This window comes from Danio rerio, chromosome 5 (assembly GCF_052040795.2).
Source record: "Danio rerio strain M-AB ecotype USA chromosome 5, GRCz13ab, whole genome shotgun sequence".
NCBI classification, from domain to species: domain Eukaryota; kingdom Metazoa; phylum Chordata; class Actinopteri; order Cypriniformes; family Danionidae; genus Danio; species Danio rerio.
This window is the reverse complement of record NC_141025.1, coordinates 40691867-40709306: the sequence shown is the minus strand read 5'-3', so window position 1 is coordinate 40709306 and position 17440 is coordinate 40691867. Positions and strand designations below refer to the sequence as shown.

General features: G+C 35.3%; 1 protein-coding gene and 1 long non-coding RNA gene across 28 annotated transcripts in view; one reads left to right on the top strand and one right to left on the bottom strand.

Moving 5' to 3' along the window:
* Nucleotides 1-17440, top strand: part of LOC147844083 (uncharacterized) — a 209768-nt gene that overhangs the window by 173704 nt on the left and 18624 nt on the right. For 14 of the 26 annotated variants that reach the window (XR_015491467.1, XR_015491469.1, XR_015491459.1 and 11 more), the window contains one exon: nucleotides 7365-7512. The exons of 5 other annotated variants lie outside the window; for them this stretch is intronic. This is a non-coding gene — a long non-coding RNA (uncharacterized LOC147844083). Of the gene's footprint in view, nucleotides 1-7364; nucleotides 7513-10791; nucleotides 10854-10938; nucleotides 11144-17440 lie in introns of those variants that run through there. 7 more of the 26 variants (XR_015491468.1, XR_015491473.1, XR_015491466.1 and 4 more) reach the window with 2 other exon arrangements.
* prdm8b (PR domain containing 8b) lies at nucleotides 5015-9840 on the bottom strand. Of its 2 annotated transcripts, none has more exons than XM_087252026.1 (4): nucleotides 9649-9840; nucleotides 7705-9318; nucleotides 7262-7493; nucleotides 5015-6877 (listed from the first exon to the last, which is right to left on the bottom strand). In XM_087252026.1, exons 2-4 carry the CDS (start codon nucleotides 7924-7926, stop codon nucleotides 5625-5627), a joined length of 1707 nt encoding a protein of 568 aa, XP_087108152.1. In that variant the 5' UTR covers nucleotides 7927-9318; nucleotides 9649-9840; the 3' UTR covers nucleotides 5015-5624. The 2 variants fall into 2 exon arrangements, with proteins under 2 accessions (XP_087108152.1, NP_001098575.1); NM_001105105.2 differs by having other exon boundaries at nucleotides 7705-7929; nucleotides 9649-9831.

The following is a 17440-nucleotide window of genomic DNA, read 5'->3' as shown; positions in this document are numbered from 1 at the left end:
CTGAGCCCAAGCGAGAGGTGCTGAGTGATACCGTGACAAATGTAACCGGAGCTTACGAAGGGACGGATGACTCCAGTCACAAAACACGGGACAGGCAATAAATATCTTCACTAAGTATAAGTGACTATCATCATCTCTCAAGCCATTACCTCATATTCTGGACTAAATCCTTTCGTCGCTTTTTATGATTGAGAAAGGGGTATTTTTAGGTTCGCGTATTAAATTTCTGTCACACTGAGTTCAGGGCCTGCAATAGGGTTGATTTTGTTTTTAATTCACATATATAGGTCAGGCTTTAGTTTTGAGGATCAGTTAACTATCAGCTATGATTTTTAACTCCAAACTTTTAATTTGCTGATTGTTAATTGTTAGAAAGTTGCTGTTAAAGGAATAGCTTACCTAAAAATAAAAATATACTCACTGTTTACACACATAGCATGTTTTTAAGCCTTTATGAATTTCTTTTTATTTTTATTCTAACAAAATACAAACACAAAATAAGTCATTTTAAAGAATGTTAGAAACCGTTAACCTTTCATTCCCATAAGATGAAAAACAAATGTTGTTTGAAGACAAAATCTTCTTTTGTCTTCAACAGAAGAAAGAATCTCGAACAGGTTTATAGCAAGTGAAAGGTGAATAAACTATTTTTAAGAGAATTTTCAGTTTTTAAATTTTATTTAATCTATTATTAATAATATTTGTCCTCTTCCTAATCTCCTGAAATCATTGTTGTTGTTATTATTATTATTTATTTATTTACACTGTTTACAATTTCCTGCAGAATCTTCAGTAAATTACTAGTAGCAGTACGCCAGTAACTAATTGTATTTAAATTACAGCAAAAATACATTAATTTACATTTACAGCACCATTTATCTGGCTGTGTATCTTTTTACAATATTGAATGTCTTCACTGTAAAATATACGGTAATTTTCACAATGCTACTTTAAAATATGGTAATGTACTGCATAACTGTCCAGTAAAGTTCAGTTCATATTACAGTTAAATACTGTGTAATTTACAAAAGTTGTTAATAGAATAATGATTATTATTGTTGTGATTGTTTTTATTATTATTATTATTGTTTTTATTTTTTCATTATTATTATTGATATTATTATTATTGTTGTTGTTGTTGTTGTTGTTGTTGTTAGTACTATTGTTATGCATGGCCTTTTTCTTTCTCTGGCCTTAATGCTTTTTGTATTGCTCCTCTTTTTTTCTACATTTTTGTGGCAGGTTTGTGACAAGTGAAGTATGAGTAAATGATTATTGACGGACATTTCAGTTTTGGTCTTTTTATAGATTTTGTTATGGAGTCAGGTTAAGGGATTTAGCATGTACTCAGAATTATCTCATTATAAATTTTTTTTTTCCAATTTACGTTGACCACAATTACTGCCACCTTTAAGAGATTCATATTATAATATATTCATATTTTCGTTTTAGCATTTTTTTAGTCATAAAATTATTCAGACATGAGTAGGGTCAGACATAATCTGCTGACATTTTTTGCTTTTTCTGAGGAGAATTTTGTTAAAATTTGCAGATTTAAGTGTAATTATTTTGAGAGTATTATAACTAGGTAACGTGGTGGCAGTAGGTAGTGCTGTCACCTCACAGCAAGAAGGTCGCTGGTTTGAGCCTCGGCTGGGTCAGTTAGCTTTCTATGTGGTGTTTGCATGTTCTCCCCTCATTCGCATGGGTTTCCTACAGGTGCTCCAGTTTCCTCTAGAGCTACCTGTTTGGTAAACAAAGCAAGTCTATCATATGATATACTAAAAGACAGAATATTACTCTACAAACTGTATTGTAAATAAATCAAATGAACATTTTTTATATCAGTCAATAATATTACTGAAATTAATTTAACAACTGAATAGATATAAATTTACACATAAGTAAATAAAAAGACTCAATTTTGGGCTAAAAATCTGCCGAAATATGTGGATTTTTGCACGCTCAGATCCGCGTGGACCTAGACATAACTTACAGTTGTACACAAGTGTTAAATCAATCCGTTTTATTGCATATTTATTTATTTATTTATTTATTTAGTTATACATTTATTTATTTAAGGTGGCAATAATTTTTTATTAAGTGACATCTGAGGACGCGATAATAGAAGAATAGTTCTCTTAAAAGTGAAAATCCTGTCATCATTTACTCACCCTTTACTTTGCACAATACTGTTAAACACAAAAGAAAATATTTTGAAGTACAGTATGTTCTTTGAAGGCCAGTAAACATTGACTTACTTAGTGTTTTTTCATAGCATGGATGTCAATGGCTATATTCAGATTTCTTGAAAATATATATTTTTTGTGTTTAACAAAGAAAAACATAAAGATTTGGAACCACTTCAGGGTGTGTAAAAAGTGAGGAAATTTTCATTTTTTGGATGAACTATCCCTTTTTTAGAAATTTGAGGAAGAAATACATGTATGTCACATATTAGTGGCCTTTCCAGTATGTATACAAGAATAATAAAAGTTTTATCACCTCATCTGATGTGAAGATAAGTAACAGGCAATATGTTGTTTTTTCTTTTGCTTCATATTCATCTTGTAATCTTAATTGCAAATTTAGTAAGTACAGAGTAGTTTGCCTAGGCCTGTCACAACACTTTGCCATGACCTCAATATTTTTGGTGATGCAATGTACATCGCATATACAACATTTATAACATTAATCATAATTATTATTTATTTATTGAGGATGTTCTCCCCGTGTTCGTGTGGGTTTCCTCAGGGTGCTACGGTTTTCCCCACAAGTCCAAAGACATGTGGTATAGGTGAATTGGGTAAGCTAAAATTGTCCATAGTGTATGTGTGAATGAGTGTATATGGATATTTCCCAGTGATGGGTTGCAGCTGGAAGGGCATCGGCTGCGTAAAACATGCTGGATAAGTTGGTGGTTCATTCCGTTGTGGCGACCCCTGATTAATAAAGAGACTAAGCTGAAAAGAAAATGAATTTATTTAGGATATGCATTTTAACATTCTGACTCCAATGCCTAATTATTGAATCTTTCAAATGACTATAATTAAATTTAATATTGTTAAGAATAAAATATGTATATTTTGGAAGCGTGTACTTGCAATATGTTGCTATTTTACTGTCATTCTGGCATTATACAATATGTGGCATAAAAAAGTTTTAAAATGACAAAACAATAATTTATCGTAATATATTTAGTGCAGTATATATACCATACGACAAAAAATAGATATCGTGACAGGACTAGTTTTGTCTTTAAATGTATAGTTTTATTTAATTTATCAAAAATAAATATTCCATTATCATGTACTGTCTTTCACTTGTTCCAAACCAGTTTGAGTGTTTTCTTGTCTACTGAACATAAAAGAAGATTTCCAGTATTCTTCAAAATGTCTTCATTTTTGTTAAACAGAAAAGAAAACTAAAACTAGGTTTGGAACAAGTGAAAGGTGAGTAAATGATGACAGCGTTTTATTTTAAGGCGAACTATCCCTTTATCATCACTGCCGCTGATATATATATATTCAAATAAGTACTGATATAACCGTTAGGTGGCAGACTAAGGCTCTGAAATAGCAGGCAACCGAAACACATTTGTTAGTCTTGATTTGGTTGAATTTTTCATCATCAAAGCTTGGTGTCACTGTTGAGCTATTTTAAGGGCTAAGATCTCCCTCTCGGCCTCTTGGTTTCAAGCGCCACGCAACACAATTTCTGACATTAATTTATATTCAAAAAAGACATATAAACATAATATAAACTAACGAATAGCAATCAAATCATATGCTGTTTTAATGTCGGTTAAAGACAGAAAGTCGTTGTAAATCGCAGTTGTTTTGACACGCATTAACTTGCATGCAAAGGCTGTAATGTTTTATTGACATACTTGTGGCTCATGGTATGAATGTGAAATAAATGTCTAAATTATGAGAGGGAGCTTGTTAGATTTTTTTATATTAGACTGTGTTAATTTACAGCTAACATTTTAGCTACATTCGATGCTATTTAAATTGTTTAATTACATGTATTGAACTGAGTTTTTTTTCCAAATAGGTTAATAAAGCTTTAGCCTTCTAAATATACTACTGCAGCTAAAAATGAAATCAATAGGTTGGCTATTTACGCGTCTCTTAATTTCCTAAAGCGCACACTTTGGCTAAAATTAAGTAAAAATTAATTGATACAACAGTGAAATAAACGCTTTTAAAAAATAAAACACTTTTATTGATTGTATTCGTGATACCATAGCATGTGGTTTGAAAATAAAGAACGCCCAATGTTAAATATAGCTGCCGTTTTCGTTTGTTTATTTATTTATTTACAGTTATATTCATTATCCAGGAATTAAAATAATCAACCACACTGGAGATCGACTTTCTTGGAGGCGTCTCGCTATTTGATATTATAATTCAACTCTTGACGTTTTCCCTTAAAGAGAATGCCTTGGAAATGTTGCTTTTAACATGTTTTATTATTATTAATATTATTATTATCATCATCATCATCATCATGAATATAATTGCAATGCAGTAATAAACTAGCAAATATGATTTTGCTTAACCGAATAGGCAACTTTATGTATTTTTTATACAAATGCTTTTATCATGTGTGTATTTTTACCAACAAATATTTTTCATGTTGAATCCGACTCTTAATTAATTTATTACACGTATTAAAATCGGTGGTCGATAAATTGTGTAATGCATTAGACTGTCGCTTTTTCAAATAATCCAAAAATGGCAAATTTTTCCACATGAAGTTCTTTCTAAAATGATTGTTAAAACGTTATTAGGCTACTTAAAACTGCACACCTGCTTATCATCGATATTATTATTTCTGTATGAATTACTGTATGATTTTAAAAGAACACTGTAGCCGCAACTGTAAATAATACAATACTATAGCGTCCTATCTGCGACGCTCGATGTAGAGGGTCAGCGAACTATTTGCGTTGTTTAATATGTAAATTCCAGTTATTTTAAAGTCAGTCAGAATTAACCACACAGTCAAGTGAAAATAAAGCTATTTTATTGTCAAAGCATTCAACATGATTAGATAAACTATCAAATAGTAAATTTCAGCAAAAGGAAGAAACACTGAATCTATTCCTCACAGACACAAAATATGACACTTTGTATTCAAACAAAACAAGTATTTACATTGTTTTGAATAGACTGCATCTTATACCAATAACTATAATTTACATGCACTCTTAAATACACTTCAACATCATGTCCCCACTGTTCAATATCCTTATGCATATAGACAAAACATGTCATTGAAACTCTCAATGAAATGATCTGCATTTTAATTGTTTTATGTACATTATACATGAATATTTACAAAATTCAAAGTACACTTACATTATTATTGTCCCTTTTTTCAAATAATAAGTGCTTAATATAATAAATAGATTTTAGGTTTTAAAATGCATCTTTGCACACACACACACACACGCACACACTCACACAAAGAAAAACATGACATTTGAAAGAAACCATTATAACAATGTCTTTTGAAAACGAGAGCATATGTGTTGGCATAACTCCTCCAGATTAAACATATTCCCTTTTGATTAAAACAAATTGCAAGAAAAAAAGAAAGACAGAAAAATTAAATCCTCAGTTGTGAGAGGTCATGTGTCGGGAAAGGTGATGTCGCTCCCTGAAAGACTCATTACAGATTGGACACTTTAATTTTTCCTCTCTCCTTCTTTTAACTAGAGGTTCCATGGCAAACTCCTTTTTGTGGTGCGAGCGCATGTGGTAGACCAGGTCAGAGGTCATGCGGAAGGAGGCATTGCATTTGGCACACCAGTTCTGAGCGGGCAGACAAAGGGACGTGAACGAAGGGGGCAAGAGCGTGAGAGCAGAGGGCATCTGCAGCTGGATTGGGCCTGAGGTCTTGGGCCAGAAGGCTGTGGTGTAAAGGAAAGGGCTCTGTTTTGCAATGCCGCTCGGCACGGGGCAGTTGCTGCCGAGTTCTGAGCCTTGAAGCTTTGCGGCGAGGTGGTCTGCCTGATAGAGTCTACTGGAAGAGACAGTGTCGCCCACTGTGGGATGGCAGTCTACTGCCGGCAATAGCTTGGGTGCCATGACAAGAGGTGATAGCTGCGAGAAGGTGCGAGACGGCTGGCTAAAGGCACTCTTTCTCTCCGAGCCTCCGCCACTATGCTGGGGTACCGATGTGAAAGCGCTGCCAATTGACGAGGTCTCCATTCGTGACTGCGGGGGCTGAGTCTCACTGAGAACCTGTCTGATATTAAGGTGCTTTTCAGCTGGGTTGCTGTTGGGCCGGCCAGCTTCCTTGTTCTCTGAGTTGAAGCTGGAGTTTTTGCCACTGTGCTTCAAGCCCTGAGATGACTTCTTGACCTCGGTAAAGGCGCTCCTCTTGGTTTCCGTTGTCTCTGAGACAGAGGGAGAGAAAGCCCGCCTGCTCTCGTCCAGACCGTACACTCCACGGTACTGCTGTGCCGAGTTGGCCAACTCCTCTTTGGACTTGGTAGGCTGAGATAATCCACTGTTCCTGCTGTCCTCCATGTCAGAGAACTTGCGCTTTCCAGAGCTTTCGCTCAGGATCTCTGCCTCTTTGTCACTCGGAGGACTGGTTCGGTTATTCTCCAAATCCCTGGCCAAATTATGGAAGTCTGTGGATGGCTTTCCGTCCTGTGGATTGGAGAAGCCATCAGACCTGCCCAGTTTGGGACTGGACCTGGCAGGAGGTAAACTGGCCTGGTCACTGGCGTCCTTGGCCTCCTCCTCTGGGCTGGACATGCCTTGTAGTCTTTTAGTGCAGCGGAATCTGAGATGAGCCAAAAAGGGAAATTCGAACTGGAAACGCTGGCTACAGTCTGGGCACAAAAAGGGTGAAGTTCCTGCAACACATAATTGGTGGGAGAAGATAAAAAGTTGAGACTTTTTAGGGAAGATGTCCTTGAACAGGTTCAGATTAAATCATAATTTCATTGATTTGGTAAAAGAGAAAAAACTCTACAATTATTTTGAGTGTATAAATTAGTGACTGCATGACATTTTTCTTTACAGTCTAGAAATGCTCAGTTATTGCAAGCCAAATTTGAGTAAAATATGAAAAAGCCATACCACTTACAAAAAGCTAATTATTAAAAAGATAATGTTCACATTTTACCCAGATGCTGCTTCTTTTGAATACTTACATTTGTATTCACAATCAAAATGATATTTTATTATTTACATCCAAACACTGTTAAGAAATAGCATGTATGAGTCTTCAAATGTACCTTTACTTTTAACTTGATTTCTGCTGGAGCTCAAGAGAAGCAGCTCAATGAGATCCTTTCCATACCACACCAACAGCTCTTCATCTTTCTCTATTCTCCTCAGCGATCTGTAGAATAGCTGGCCGTTCTTCACATAGGCCTCCAGGTTCTGTTCATCTCTGTCTCTGGCCGACTGGACCAGCCTGAGCCACATCAGGCCTTCTGAGGAGTTGTTGGCAGCGGATGTGTCCACCTGCAGCACAAGTCAAACGGTCAGAACACTCAGAAACATTCAAACCATCAACAGTTACAATCCTCTTCTACAGTACTAGATTTTTGTTTAAGCTAAATAAATATCGTTCAAAATAAATAATTATAATGACTTGAAAAACTATTAGACCTGTTGCTGAAATGCAATAAATGCTAGGCTGGATGGAAGTGAAATAGGTAAACGTTGAACATACCCTGAAAATGTAAGGCGCAGTTCGTTTGTCTGTGGACTTCAGCGCAATGAAGGCGATGCTGTCGTACAGTGAAGTGTGACTCAGAACACATGGACCAAAAATGGCATTTTCCGGAATGTCACAGGTGGTGTAGACGCTGGTAAATATATCCGTTAAACACTGCTGCATCGCCTTTGCGTCGCCATCCCAGGCCAGTCTCTGCGAACAGGATTCCTCCATCATTTGCTGTAATGCAAAAACGCGAGTGAATAAAGGAAACCACTCATAAATTTCTCTATTGGGTATTTAAATACTTCAAATATATATTTGGGTCAATTTTGATTAAGTCAAATTTTGGGAACAAAAGTTCTCAAACCGCATTGTTTACATTTAGGCCCGTGACTTTTAAAAAATCTAAATGAAACCATTTATATTCAATTGTACATTTTTGCCGATAGATACGCTACTGTAATGCCATGCATATTTAAAGCATAATCCATATTACAGAAAATAACGAAGAATTAGGCTAAATTGTTTTTTTTATTGATGTGCATTAAGCTAAATTATTATTATTTATTACAATGTATTAATTCGATTCAAAAGCATGACTGCGAGAGAATAGCCTCTCAATGCGTATTTTCAGATTTTTCTTCCACTTGTCGAAAATATTTTACATGGCTTTGACAAGGATGAAAATCCGGCCTTATGAGCCCGTTCAGTCTATTTGCAAACCTTGACCATATCGAATGGATTCAATGGCTCTGTCAAAGTCACTGATTCCATGTCAGCTAACCTTTAGCTCTATTCTACAAGAAGGAACGTATGTCTCCTTATTACCATAATCCACCACATTTCTTCTGAGATTTTAATTAAGGCAGCACGCAGAGTTAATTATTTTTTCTTCTTTAACCCCCTAATTCAGATTTACAAATGAGATAAATCTCTCGTATAGTTTTACGCGTGAATTGCTGGTGTAACTTGTTCAACACAACAGTGTTTCTAGACAAAATCAAAACATAAGACAAATATTCCATACAGATATATTTAGTTTGTGAATAGTAATTGTCCACCTTATTAGTGTCTGTTTTTAAAATAGTTTTGTTGTAAATACTATAGTCTAGTGCAACATACAATTTCCACAGTCTCTTTTTGATGCGGTTTAAAAAATAAATAAATAAAATAAAATATTAAATGAGTGAAATATTATCAACTTGCAGTTGTGAAGATTGAGGTTATGCCGTGACCTCCAAAATGTATTAATAATCTTATTTATTTTAATTTATTTTTCAAGCAAATGTAATTCGTTTATATTTTTCAGCGGATCCAGATTTTTAATGCAATCCAGTTAATTTTTTTTAAATTCTGTATTTAGGCCTATTGCTCAAATAAAGTATAAGACACTAAAACAGACTGGATTAACATTTAGAAAAATAGCTATATTTCTGCAAAGTGTTTAAATAACAGTTAATTTATGATGATGAAGATGCTATTTCAAGCGGACACGTCCGACTCTCGAATGTATTATCAGGACACAAATGTTCAAAGTTCCCTTCATCAATAAAAAGCGTCAGTGTGAATTTTGCCCTTCTTTTCACGATCCTCTCCTTTTGTAGCTGTGAGGTCGCACTCTCACTCCTGCAAATCACACAAAGGATCCAATGAATATGCATTTCAACTAAATACTATAATAGAGCCACGAATATATGCGCATTTCTAAAATAGAGGAGGGAACCCATTGACCTCCTGTTTCAGGCTATAATTTATTGCGCTTTCTTTTAAATCTGCGGTCTGGTTGCTATTCTAACTTTACGACTTTATGATGTGTAACCAGTTTCTGTTTTCACGACTCTCGTCTACCATCTGCGGGCTTTCTAAACGCGGCTGCGAGGATGCTGTTTTGAGCGCTGCAGAGTCCCGTTTATTCTAGCCACCGGCTGCATTTATTGCAAATTTGTCATTACTCACCATGGTGTTAGGGTAAAATAATCCACAAGGTTCCGAAATGGCTGTCAGTATATCTTCAAATATGTGTTGAGCGCGTCCAGGGAAGTCCGTGCAGTCAGTACATTTCCCCGTCTGTTGAAAGTGACAGTGTTGCCGACCGTCTTATGATTCGCGAGCGCGGAGAGGCGTGCAGATGGGGCCGATACACTGACTGACTGGCACCCACATACACACTTTTTGTTTGCTGCACATAATCTGCCCAATGAGGCGTGACACGCTTCGTCTCCTCCCTTTAACTCTTCGGTCGCCGACAGTTAGTAGATGTAGAGTACATATGAAACAGTGTAATGTGTGCTCTGCAAAACAGATGCAAATTGGCCGGATATTTCATTATATTTTAAAGGAATATTCAAAATTATTTCAGCCTTTTTGCATTTTTATTTTTGAACTGGCTAACATTCATTGTGTTATGTTTATTTAGCTGTTGTAGAATGCATAATATAATATATTATTACATTTATGGTCAAAACTGTGGTTGCAAAAAAACAGTTGTTGCATTAAGGAGTGACATATTGATAACTATTTTATGGTAATTAGACTACTATACCAACCTATATCTGTTATGCTTTTGTACTGTTACATAGACTGATAATAACACAGGTTGCACAATGGAAGGTCACATGATATTGTGGCCAATAAAAACAATGCCCATATTGCCCACACAAACACACCACCAGGGCAACACGTGACGTGACGCTAAAATAAAGCAGAAACATTTACTAAATACATTATCTTTTTAAATGGAAATCAATACAAATAATGCTGCGTTCACTGAGTTTTGTGTCCCTTTTCTTATAAGACTTTCAAAGAAAATTTAGGCCTACTCTTTGTAACATTATTTTTTCTTTATTTTGTGCAGCAAAGTAAAACTGTAAATTGTATTTAAAGTAAAATTACATGTCAAAACACGAGAATGTAGCTTTGTCAACGAGTTAACTTACATAAACTTTCCAATTAAAGTTACTTAAGGTTATAGGGAAATAATTTTTACTTCTTGGTGGCTGCCTTGAAGACCTACTGATTTCATGCCATTAGCCAAATACACAACAGAAAGTTTCTTATTGCAGCTCTGAGTTGTTCTTAGTTGAGTGTCTTTGTCCAAAGGCTTTCCAATAATGAAGGACGGCTTCTGCCTTCACTTGGACTTTTCCGTGCACAGGCAACATGTCTCCACTTGCAACGTGATCCGGCTCTTAATTATGTCGTTGGAGACTATTATAATTATCATTTCTTTTTTCCCATTTTCCTCAGTGTTGCTTACAGACAACTAGCAAATTGCTCTATTGATAGTTATCTGCATCTGGGGCGCTCTTATTCCGCATCTCGTGAGCGCGGAGGTTTGTCGCGTGCACACCTGCTGTGTTGCGCCGGCTCGCGGAGAGAGAAGCGCTGCTGCTCACCCTTACCTCAGCACGACTGGATCTGATGTCTGTATTAACATCTGTGGGAGACAGCAGTGAGTATTGAGCCAGACCACTGCACACACCGCTGTTCCCTTCAGCGTACTCTGCGCGGAACGTATACAGACCCGCTGTGTTTTAACTGATATGGCGAAATGTTTTAAACATCACTCAGCTTGAAGGTTTGAGAACTTTTACAAATCTAGAAATCGCTTTGCGCTCTGCTGAGACAGGTTCATTGTCTTTATTAGGTTCTTTGGTTGGCGTCCAACTTTTAACTGTTATAGGGAGAATTAATGAACTGTCACAACAGATAAGAGAGATTTCGTTTGCTGCATTGTTCGTCTTTTTTTGGTGGCGCTTTAATCGAAAGATAGGCTAAATGAGGATTTGAAGACAAAAGTTATTTTATATAACTAAAATGATCTAGTGTTGCTGTTATTTATACAAAATATTAATAAAAACTCTGTTTTAGTTTGAACAATATGTAAATTTGGGGGTGGTTTAAATGGTCACAAAACTCACACTTACACAGTAAATGCATTTGCATTTTTAAACAAGCACAAGTCGGATGTGATGTTCAAAGGTAATGCCATGACGTCATCATTTTCAATAAAAAATAAAGTAACATAACTATAATAAGAAACTTTCTGCATCAGTAATCAAGCATATACAGTCAGATATACATTAGATTTGGGGGCATCAGCTGCATGCATATTTATAAAATGATACAATTTTAGATTTCTATATAATATCTAAGTTATGACTGAGTGATACACCAAATTAGTTTACACTGATAAATAGAAGACTAAAGTGTAATAAAATGTTCTTGTCACACCATTCTTCCCCAATTTAGAGAACTTCATGGCAAATTACTAAATGGTAACTGGAATTTCAACAGTGCATTAAGTGTAACTAATTCAGATTGATATGATATTGTTTGTGCTTTGTCTCATTTTTCCTACAATAGCAACATTTTTGTATGTTAGCCACACATGATTGCTTTTCAGGCATTGTACTACAGATCAAATATTTAGTGTGATTTACATTATGCATTCCAAATAATGGGACATATCCAGCACATAATTGTTTGGAGCCTTTTTATGCTGAGGCCTTTGACTTTACATGGTCTTAATCGTAAATCTCCTCTTGCTCCAAACATTTGTCCAGCCAAGCATGATAAGGGCTCTTTTTCCCATACAGTGTTGTGAAAGCTTGCTCAATCAGTAGCCATCTGCTTAGCTCATGAACTGCAGGTTCATGGTGGCTTGTAGAGGCTGTACGGCGGTCAGAATTAATCTCCCCTCCTCCTCCTTTATTGTCCTAAAACATATAGCCTCAGTTAATAGCAGCGCTTTAGTGGGGCAAACTGCCTTCTCAGTGTAAAGTACAACACTGCGCAGATTTCACCATGGCAGGCTCGTACAGAGGCTAATTGTACTTTGATGTCAGTTGTCAACACTACATGACCCTGGTGCTAAATACGGTTTTTGTCACAAAGACTTTTTTATTGATTATTAAGAGGGAGCTGAAAGAGTTTAAGATATTCTTTTGTATTAAAAATCTGATTGTAAAAAATAATCCTGCGCTAAGAAGGAGAAAAAGATTGTGTTCTTGAAGGATTAAGAACAAGTATAAACATTCAGACGTGCTGTGCGCTAACCTAAAATTATATTATTTTATTTCTAGCAGATAGACGGAGAAACGTGCTTCAAATAGAAGTAAGTCGGAGCTTAATTAAAATTAACAAGGGGTTGTTTTTTTATTTAGCAATTCAGCCGTGCTTCTTTTCTTGCGAGAGATTAAGGATGACAACATACACTGTGTGTCATGATAACAATAGGGATCAGCTGATGAAGGAGCAAGGCTCATATTTATCAGTGTTTTGATTAATGTTTACATCTGCTGTGGCGTTGTCATATTGGCAAGAGAACACAGATTTAAACTGCTGTACAATATAAACAAAGCTCATCTCAGATTGTTCACTTCGTCAGTTTAAGTAATGGCTGTCATATTACTTAAAGTATATGAAGATGCATTACTTAAGGCAAGACACAACTTGTCAATTTGGATAGTTTTGACCTTTTATAAAGTGTTATTTTAGTCTAATGGAAAGAAAACCTAAAATGTACATTTAAGTATTTACATATTTTTTTAATGCATTTTTCTCAAAATTAGTTTTTTTTTTCCTACATTGATCCATTAATCTGTTCTTCAGCAGCAATGGCATACACCAGTCTTCACCAGTACATCAGAGTTTTATTCACATCTGTAAATATATATATTTTTTGCCTGATTATATGCAATATTTTATTTAAAAAAAAGAAAAAAAATATATATATACATTTATTTATTTATTGTTCGTTTGTACTGTTAGCAGTATTTTCAGAATTTTAGTAGTGCCTCATTTGCATATTTAAGCAATATTTACATTTTCTACAATACTTTAATATAATTATTTTTAATGCATTTGTTTTGTTGTTATTTTTTATTTTAATTGATCAACAAGGGGAAAGTAAATAGCATTTTTTGTTGTTGAATTCACCTGCAGTGTCTTGCCTTAAATGCAATTACAAGAGGATTGAAAGATAGATAGACAGAATATAGACAGGAAAACAGATTAAAGATGAACTAAAAAATAATAATTTTAATAAATGACAGATAAAGTAAAGGCAGTTACTTGTAGAATGAATGAAGATCAATGGCTGTACTGAAATGCTAAACAAACACAGCAGGTGGATTACCACGTTAGAAAGAAAGTTGACAATTGCCGTGCATTGAACATACTGAAGACTTAGCAGAGTCTTTCCAATGGAGGGCAGAAGAGGAAAAGGAAGGAGTTTAAACCCAGTAAAGAGGAAGACAAAACAGTAGTCTTGTTATATGAGTGTTTATTGCACACTTTGATTGTCTTCTCTCTCTCTTTCTGTCTCATAAACATACTTAACACAGGTGCTTACAAAAGACTCGCAGGTAAAATCTCAAATCCTTCCCCATAATCTCTTTGTAAATGCCCTAATACTCCTCTTTCTATAAACTCTCGAGCTGCACTCGCGTCAAATGGTTCTTTTTAAAGGGGTACAAAATGGTAAAGGGAATAATTAATAATGAGCCACTTTTATATCGGATCCAGTGATTATACAAATGGAGGAAACCGCCAAAAATATTCTGTTATGGCATATGGCACTTCAGCTGCCATATGTGCCAGTTTTCACTAAAATTGGCACCGCGGCTCATGATGGTCAGTTGTGACTGCCAAAAACACAGCGAGGGCTGTGCAGAGAGAGCGAGAGGAAGAGGGGGGAAAAAGCTTCATTGCCTCAGACAAGTGCACTAATGTCCTTCTGCAGCTCCCTCAGCACAATCAAGAGCGGGTTACAGACACAAGATTTGGGCAAGGGGAGAAGCGGGTGCTGGGGACTATACACAGCTTTCACCAACACTTTCTTTACTGCACTTGTTCAACGCTCAGACCTTTTTCAGACAGTGTTCAGTCTACTTAACTGTGAAGTGAAGGAGAAATCAATGCATTTTCAGGAGGGGAAACATTGCTTTTGGCATTCAGAACTTGATATTAATTTAATAATAGTATGTATGATGTGAATGAGATGGTGAACTTGCATTAGCACCCCTGTTTACTTTTCCCCCAATTTCTGTTTAACAAAGATTTTTTCAACATATTTATAAACATGATAGTTTTAATATCTCACTTCTAATAACTGATTTATTTTATCTTCGCCATGATGACAGTAAATTATATTTTTCTAGATATTTTTCAAAGACACTATTCAGCTCAACGTGCAATTTAAAGGCTTAACTAGGTTAATTAGGTTAACTAGGCAGGTTAGGGTAATTAGGAAAATAATTGTATAACAGGGTTTTTTTTTTATGAAAACAATCTAAAAAAATATCCTAATTAGACTATCGAAAAAATATATAGCTTAAAGGTGCTAATAATTTTGACCTTAAAAGGCTTATAAAAATTAAAAACTGCTTCTATTTTAGCTGAAACAAAACAAATAAGACTTTTTCCAGAAGAAAAAATATTATCAGACATTCTGTGAAAATGTTCTTGCTCTGTTAAACATAATTTGAGAAATATTTAAAAGAGAAAAAAAATCAAAGCAGGTCTTATAATTCTGACTTCAACTGTATATAACAATTATTATGTATTATTATATTTGACTATTTATTTTATTTATTATTTATTTATTTTTTAGCCTTACCCTTGTGACTGGTTTTCATGTTCCGGGGTCTCGTATATAGACATATTTAAAAAATGAATACATAATATTTATAAATTAATACATATTTGACATAAAATTAATATAATTAAAATCATTAAATAAAATACACTTCAAACTGTTAATAAAAAACTACAATTATAATCTGTCGTTTTATGCAAGGTTCTAGAACTTTTTCAGAGGTTCTGGAATTTTTTAAAAACACATTTAATTAAATGATTTGCATTTTTTAACGATTCACTCTATTTACTACTTTTTACAATGCTTGTTGACTCTGTGAGACTAATAAAAAATGTTATAAATGTAAAAATAAAAATACACAACTGATCATACATTTTTGGCTGCATTGCAATTTGATTAATTTGAATATCTTTAATATGAATATTTAAATGTTCCAGTTTTTAATAAAAAAAAAGAAAACAAATAAATTCTATTCAGTAAATTCGTTAAACAACTTCTACACTTTCTACAGTGTGTCTCCAATGTCTCAGTGGTCCCTCTGAAATCATCAATACCATTGCGCCTGTTCAAGCCTTTCCACTCCAGCATTCTGGAGATTTGGCCATTCTGCTAGTAATGGATGATACCTGTTCATAGTGCAGGACAGTGAGTGCAGCCCTGGCTCTGTCTGCAGGCCCAGCCGTCCAGGCTTCAGATCCTCCCTCACAGCCAACCTGCCAGACTAGCTCAGGGTTCACGGCTGGGCTGAGCCACCATGGCAAGTTTTAATGTTCCAGGTTTTGGGCAGCCCCAGGGCATATGCTCACCCTCCCTTCAGTAAGAGGAAAGCTCACGTCTGGCAGTGCAGGACTGGGCCGAGCCCCAGCACTCCTTCAGATCCCCTGTTATGCAGGCCCTTTCACATGCCTATCAGTCCATGGACAGGGAACAGAGATATGTGTTTATTATTGCAGCTAAAAATTGTTGTTTTGTTTCATATATAGTTTTCTTTTCAAGCCTGGAAGAAAAATCCACCTTTAATTCTCTCAAGATTTTCCTATTGGGTTTTATGTGTTTGATTAAACAATTAAATACTGTCTACATTAAACAGAATTTAACGATACTTGAATTTTTAAGAAAGAAAAAAATGCTCTAACTTTTACATTTTATGAATTACCAGCCTGATCTCATGAGGAAACATAACTATTTTACCTACACTGGTTTTTGTATTCTGTGATTTTTTGAATTGCCTTATGGGACATTGACCTTTCGGTCCCACTTTATATTAAGTGGCCTTAACTAATATGTACTTACAATGTACTTACATGTATTTACTGTGCACTTATGCTTGATTAAATACATGTATGTAATTACATATGTAATTAACTTTTGTAATTACATTTGTAAATACACTGTTGACCATCCCTTACACCTTAACCCACCCTTAAACCTACCCAAACCACCAAACCTGTCCATAACCCAACCTCTATACCAACTCAAAAGCACCACAAGTGTTCTCAAATACATTATAAACACAGTAAGTACATTGTATTTATCTTTTTGATGTAAGTACATAGTAGTTAGGGACACTTAATATAAAGTGGGACCGACCTTTCTTACAACAACTTTTAACCTTGAACAGTTTGAAACAGTGACTTTTATTAACATTTTTAATAGTTTAAGGCAAGGGTGGGGTGGCCAAACTTAGTGCTGGAGGGCTGGTGTCCTGCAAAATTTAGTTTCAACCCCAGTCAGACATACCTGGGCTAGCTAATAAAGCTCTTACTAGGCTTGAAACATCCTTGCAGGTGTGTTGATTTAAGTTGGAGCTATAATCTACAGGACACTGGCCCTCCAGAACCGAGTTAGGACACCCCTGGTTTAAAGTAGTATATTGTCTGAGGTGGTGTTGTATATTATAGTATAGTAGGCTAGTTTGTGTGGAGTTGGTGTGTTGGCGTGGGTTTCCTCTGGGTTCTCCAGTTTTACAGTCCAAAACGTTCGCTATAGGTAAATTGAATAAACCAAATTGGCCATAGTGTTTGAGTGTGTGTAAATGTGAGAGTGTATGGGTGTTTCGCAGTACTGGGTTGCATCTGGAAGGGCACACACTGCGTAAAACATATGCTAGAATAATTCATTCCATTGTGGCGACCCCTGATAAATAAG

What these genes read in the sequence shown, in the direction of transcription:
- prdm8b (NM_001105105.2), bottom strand. An exon ending in CTGCGCCTTACATTTTCAGG is followed by an intron (nt 7,494 to 7,704) that starts GTATGTTCAACG and finishes CTTGTGCTGCAG; the next exon opens with GTGGACACATCCGCTGCCAA. An exon ending in AAATCAAGTTAAAAGTAAAG is followed by an intron (nt 6,878 to 7,261) that starts GTACATTTGAAG and finishes TATGTGTTGCAG; the next exon opens with GAACTTCACCCTTTTTGTGC.